General features: G+C 55.9%; 1 protein-coding gene across 1 annotated transcript in view; it reads left to right on the plus strand.

Annotated features, from left to right (window-relative positions):
• Positions 1-464: 464 nt before the first annotated feature.
• The window catches only part of SNTA1 (syntrophin alpha 1), a 10,356-nt gene continuing 4,308 nt past the window's right edge, over positions 465-6,512 (plus strand). Inside the window, exons 1-2 of the mRNA XM_018085675.2 lie at positions 465-711; positions 1,717-1,888. Coding sequence (XP_017941164.1) covers positions 480-711; positions 1,717-1,888 — 404 coding nt within the window. The 5' untranslated portion in view covers positions 465-479. The remainder of the gene's footprint in view (positions 712-1,716; positions 1,889-6,512) is intronic.

Raw genomic sequence — 6,512 nt, forward strand, 5'->3', positions numbered from 1 at the left:
CGGGAGTCTGAATAGCATTCTTTTAGTCAGGAGAGCAGCAGGTAAGATAGGGCTGCTGTGCTGAAAGGAACATGCAACCAGGTTGGTTCACCTCTCCCTGACTCTTTGGCCTCTCCAAAAACGTTCAGCTGTCTTATCTGTTGAGATCATGAAGTCCTTGGAGCAAGGATAATCTCTCAGCACACATGATTAATAATGCAAATAAAGACATGCTTTCCTGCCAGAATTGATGGGGAGATGGCCAGGTTTACGTGTTCACTCTGTGACTAATCTGTGATCATTCCTAGTGGTTTTGGAGCAATCACTTCATCTGCTGTAAAGCCTGGTGGTAGTTTGGCTGCTGTGGTTGGTACAGGTGTCCTGTGGGCATCTGGGGGAACGAGCAGGGGGCTGACCCAGCACAACTGAGTGCCAGGAGAAGGGCTCAGCCTCACCAGGGCCATCTGGTACCGGAGCATCCCCCTCCCCACCTGCTCTCCATGAGCTCCAGCAGCCACAACTGCTTCCTGTCTCTTCTGTTTCAAGGTGGCCGAGAGAATAAAATGCCCATCCTGATCTCCAAGATCTTTAAGGGGCTGGCAGCAGACCAGACCGAGGCGCTGTACGTGGGGGATGCCATCCTCTCCGTCAACGGCACCGACCTGTCCGAGGCCACGCACGACGAGGCCGTGCAGGCCTTGAAGAAGACGGGCAAGGAGGTGGTGTTGGAAGGTAAGAGACAAGGGTGCAAGGAGTGACAAAGGTCCTTCTGTACTGGGATGGTGCTGGGGTGGCGTATCAGACACGTGTGCCACTGCTCAATGTCCAGCAGCTCCGTCTCTCTGCTACGGGACTGGGGTCAGGCAGTGGTGGGAGGTGTGGGACAGGTTTCTGGGGTTTGGGGCTCTTGTGTTGCACAGCATCACCCCAAGGTCTGCAGGTCCTGGGGAAATAGGAAACGTTTTCTGCTTTTCCCCCAGTTTTAATTTAAACCCACATCCCTGGTTGGGATTTTGGCAGTGGGAAGGGGGTGTGCTGGTCCCCTGCCTCTGCTGAGCAGCTTTGGATTTGCTGGGTGGGTTTGGGGCAGGCAGGAGGAGCAGGTGGAGAGTGAGGCAGGACCAGCTCAGGGGTGCAAATGCAGGGGCTGCCCACCCATGGGATCCCTGGCAGCTGAACCCCAGATTTGGCAGATGAGGCTACAAACATCCCAGGGATGCAGCTTTCTCCATCCTGGGAGAGACTGGGGCTGGTCCCCTCGGAATGGGCTGCTTTTTGCTACTGGGTAGCCAGTTCCAGGGTCTCCTAGCCCTGCAGGAGCCCCCCAGCCCCACCTGAGGAGTGGGTGAGGGCAGTGGGTTGTGACCATGGGAGTGCTGAGGGAGAGGCCCCTTTCTTTTCCCATTGTCTTTTACATCACATCTGTCCATGTTTGCCCACCCCTCTGCCAGCTTGACCAGGCTGGGATGAGCACCCCAGATTTGCCCCTCAGGACAGGACCCTTTCCCTCCCTTCCCTTCCAACCAGCTGTAGGGTTGCCCTGGTTAACCACGAGGGTCTTGGCACCAAAGACCCTTCCCTGTGCAGATCCCAAAGGGAGGTTTGATTTGGGGGCAGCTCTCTGGGCTGTCCCTGGACAAAGAAAGAGTCCTGCATGCTCTGCTGCCAGCAACCACTGTGGCTCCTGCTTTCCTCTGCCTTCCCCAGATTGTCTCAGCTCCAGATTTTCATTTTTAGCTTCGCTCAGCCCTTTCTGCTGTGGGTTCCTCCTCTCCTGGGAGCCGCAGGACCACGATTCAGCCCGAGGAATGTGCTGCTCTGCACAGCTGCTGGGAGCAGATAGGCTTGGTGGTGGGGTGGTTTTGTTGTTTTTTTCTGACCAAAGAGAAATACAAGAGCTTCTTTCTTTGTGAGTCTGCGAAATTCCTCCCCCTAGCCGCTGTTCTTGGACCACCCTCTCTTTGTTATTTTCTGTCCATCCTTTACTTTGGTGTGGGTTTCCTTTCTGTGAGAGGTCCTGCCAGAGGTGGAGATGAGCTGCCCTTTCTGTAGAGAACAATTTCTCTCCCTGAACCCCCTTGTCCTCCTCCTCCTCCATCCCCTGCCAGGTTGCTCTCCTGTGAGGCAGCTGCAGGCAGGGCCTTTACTGGAGCTTGCTGAGCTCAGGTATGACCTGCTGGGCTTCTGAATTAATTAAAACTCCCAGCAGGTACCTTGGGAGCAGAGTGAGGCAGGGCTGGCTCCCACCACAGCACTCTGGAGGCTCTGGGATAAGTTGGTAGCTGATGCTGTTGGAGTTCTGCACTGTGGTGTTGCTTGGGGTGCTCCAGGCAACAGCTGGAGCAGGGAATGGGTCTCTGCTGCTCATCTAATCACAAATGTCACCTATAAACACGGTGCATCTCCATGCCCTCCCTATTCTGGGTTTGCTGGCACAATACAGCCCTTCCCATGGAGGATGGCTGTGCTGGCACTGTGCCAGTGTTCCTGTCACTGCCCTGTGGAGTTGATGGCCCTGCCTCAGGAAAGGGTGTCCCCTGCCTTGTACCTGCCATCCTGGTGGCTCTCCAGGAGCTGCTTTGCCAAGTGTCCTGCCCTGGGGAAGAGTGGCAGGGCTAAAGGTGCCTGAAGGGTGTTAAAGGGGGATTCCCTGCTCTCTTCTCCTGCTTGCACTTGCTCTTGAGTTTGGAGAAAAACACCTTAACATCACTTAGACGCTTCCTGGTCCCTGCATGCTGCCAAGTGTGACTCCAGCTTTCCTTACGGTGCTGTAAGTATCAAAGCAGAGTAGTTTGGCACAGCCAGTGTCTGCTACCTTGCTCCTCCTGGCTGCAGTCATTCCTGGGATTAGGAGTTTTTTGGATAGCTTGCAAGTGGCACTGCAGCAGGTAACAAATCTGGGAGAGCTGGCACCTCCTTACAGGGCAGTGAGCTGGGGTGGGACCCTCCAAAGCAGCAGAGCTGGGGGGTGATGTGTTTTAATTTGAGGATCAGCAGTGGCTCCACGTGCCAGGTCTCACCCCAGGCTGCTCAGCTTGGCTTCTGGCCCCTGGGTTGTCATTGCTGCCCAGGCGTGAGGACACGCAGATACCTTTCGGTGTGTCCTGCCAAGATTCTTTTTTGGATGTGCCAAACTACTCCCTTGATATTTGCAGGAGGAGTTTGACTGTATTTATATTACATTGTTATTTCAGGGAGAGTTGCTCTCCCTTGCCTTATTTTTCCCTTGGTGGTTTTTTTTTTTTTTCCTTATTTTCATTGCTTGGAATCCAGAGATTTTCCATGGCAGGGGAAAGGCTGATAAATATCCTTCCAGCTGCCCTGGGAAGGGCTTTGGTGACAAAAGTGGTTTTCCTGGGGAGGCCCCTGTGCTGTATTGTCATGTGGGGAGAACTGGGAGCATTGTGGAGGAGGAGCTGGGGCAGCCTCAGGCATCTCAAATCCGGGGCAGCTCAGGGCTTGTTGGCCACAGGGATGCTCCTGGGGCTGTTGCAGCTCTCCAAGACTTGCCTGGCCAAGAAATAGCCTGGAAGCCTGAAATTCAGAAAAACAAAAGGGTGCCAGGAGAGAGTGGGGCTGGGGATGCCCAGCTCCAACAGGCTGATTGCCATAACCATGGGATGGAACCCAAGCAGAAACAGAGGCTTTGGACCTGCCTGGAGATGATGTAGAGAGAGGATGAGGGTCCACATCCTCCTCCCCCCTCCACACCTCGCTGCTCTGAAGCTTTGTGTTGAATCCATGCCATGATCTCTGGGCTGGAGCAGAGTGTGCCAGCACCAGACTCATGGCCAAGCAGCAGGAGGGTTCTCTTGAACTTGGGTGTCCGTGTGGCTGGGACTGTTCTCCTGCCTAGAGGAGGTTTTGTGGCTCCTCAATGAAGCTCTCTGGGGTCAGGAGCTTGGCTTTGGTCATGCTGAGCCATGGGAGGTGTGTGGGGCACATCATGCAGGCTCAGGATTGAGGGTGCAGGAGTGTTTGGTTTGTGATTATTCTCCATCCTTGGGAGGAGAAGGAGAATTTGTACCCAAGAAGTAAACCCAAAGAATTTTGGTGGCTCTTACCCTTTTTGGCTTGCTGAGGAGAAAAAAAAAACCCAACTGCAACACAGAGGGAAGAGCAGGGCAGACAGGGGGCCTTTGGTTTACCGTGTCCCTGATGCAACATGCTCCAGGGTTCAGGGCACATGTGATGCTCTGGCAGTGCCCCTGTGCCACCACCCCCCTGCAGAGACACCATCCTGGCACGGGTGGCCACAAGCCCAGAGACTTTTGCTGTCCCTCAAAAACCTAAAATAAAGCGTTCTTCAGTGAAAGCCCTGAGCAGTTAAAGGTTTTGTTTGTCCCATCTCCTCCATCCTGGAGAGGATCAGTGGGACAGGCTGTCTCTCCTGGGAAGTGGAGAGCCCACGTGGCTTTGGGGGCTGTGTGGATTAGCCCAGCAGCCACCCATGGCTGTGTGCCTGCTGAAGGTGGCTTTAAGTCAACAGCAGCGAGGCAGTGTTTCTGCCAAGTGGTTTTTGGAGGGTGCAGGCTAACAAACAAGGACCAGGCAGGAGCTCCAGCAGTGTTAGTTAGAAGGAAAAAATAATTTAGGAATTACAGTTACTGGCAGCAGAGGCGATGCATAATATGGTCTGAGTTGTGTGCTTTAATGAGATGGAGGTAGCTAATTAATCATTCAATACCAGCTGCAGTGAAGGACTGGTGGAAGTGTAAGTCACCTGCTATAAAGCCAATGCTGGGGTCACTGGAGGAGAGAGCAGCTCCTATGGGACTGTGACTCCCACAGCTTCCAGCACGTCCCAGCTCCCCAGTGCTGTGGGAACCCGTTGGTGCTTCTTGGCCTTAAATCCTCCTTAAAGCCACATACCAGCGACACACACACCGGGCCATTCCCTAATTCCCCGTGCCCCATCCTGGGCTGGGCACTGCTCCTCTCCTCCGTGGCTCCATCGGGACGTGACCCCACCGTCTCCCAGCGAATGCCGGTGACGTCCCCGCGTGCCGGGGGAGCCAGGGGCTGGCGCAGGGACAGCGCTCGGGTTTCAGCAGCTGAATGATATCTTTCTGAACTCCCAATTAGTTCCCAGGCACCGGCATAATGGCAGGTCCCCGCTGCCAAGATTAATGGCCCGGGTGGGATCGCCGCGTGCTGGGATGCTGCCGGGAATGCGGCGCCTATTTATATAGCGGGAGGCGCAGGGCACGGGCTTGGTGGCCCCGCCGCCCCTTGGCCCCGGGGCCACCGCGGGCTGACCCGGCCCACGTGTCACAGCAGCGTGGCCTTTTATAGCTGTGTCCTGCCAGCCTCCCCTTAGCTCCTGCTGGGTGTCAGGATTTAGAGGTTTTAGGGAGCTCACCGGGATAGGAATGAAGGGGGAGGTCTCAGAATCGCTGTTCTGAGCTGGAAAGGACCCACAGGGATCACTGAGTCCAACTCCTGGCCCTGCACAGGACACCCCAACAACCCCACTACATGCCTGAGGGCATTGTCCAAATGCTTCTCGAGCTGTCAGGCTTGGTGCTGTGACCCCTTCCCTGGGGAAGAGGGATGGAAGGTGGCTGGTGGTGGGCAGGTGAAGTTTGGGGGTGGAGGGCTGTGCGTGCAGACTCTCTCCTGGTGGGAAAAGGGCTCCTTTCTGGCACCTCAGGCTGCCGTGGCTTGGCTGCAAGACGATGAGAAGCTTGGCCCATCCAGCACCTACAGATGTCAGGCTGGAAAGCCAAGCTCGTGTCCCCACTCCTGCCACCCACTCCACTGACTTGGAGCTGGAGTGGGACCAGCAGGGATGGCTGGGGACGTGGCAGCAGGCACGTGTTTGCCCTGTGCTGTTTTCCCCGAGCACCTCCAAAGGGAAACCCTTTCCCTGGAGCCACTTAGCTGGTTCCACGCTCCCCCAGGGCAGGACCGGGACTGGCATCCTGCCTGCTCAGCCAAAGTTTTTTGGCCAGTGTTGCCAGTTCTCAGGATGTAGCTGTGGGGTCCCATCAATTTGTGGTGCCTTTCATCTCCCCCTTCCCTTAAACCCCAGGAGCCGGCTGCCATGCCAGCGTGGCTCTGAGGGCTCTGGCTCTGGAGCCAGGCTCACTGGGGGCTGAAAGCTGATTTCTCGTCCCTGGTTTGAGGCTCACAGGGCAGGGCTGAGCTCTGAGCACGCACTCCATGGCTTTTCCTGGGGCCAGGCCAGGGTATTTGAGAGCTGTTACTCAGTTGGCAGCGGGACTGGCTGTACCAGCACAGTTTGGACTGTGTAATTTTGGCCTGGGACTCTTTCCCATTCCCCACCCCTGCCTGTGTGTGCTGCCCCAGGGACCTGATCAAGCTTGGGTCTGTGAACTAATCTGGGTTAAAGGAAAGAAAAAAGGGGGAAAGGCCGTTTTTGTCCCTCTTGGGGGGCTTCTTGTGCTGGGATGGTGGGGCAGAGGCACTGGGAGGGTCCTAGGTGTCGTGTGGGGGTGGTGAGGCCCTGGCACAGGTTGCCCAGAGGAGCTGTGGCTGCCCCTGGATCCCTGGAAGTGTCCAAGGCCAGG

Source organism: Manacus vitellinus, unplaced genomic scaffold (assembly GCF_001715985.3).
Source record: "Manacus vitellinus isolate BGI_N305 unplaced genomic scaffold, ASM171598v3 scaffold_85_pilon, whole genome shotgun sequence".
Classification (NCBI taxonomy): domain Eukaryota; kingdom Metazoa; phylum Chordata; class Aves; order Passeriformes; family Pipridae; genus Manacus; species Manacus vitellinus.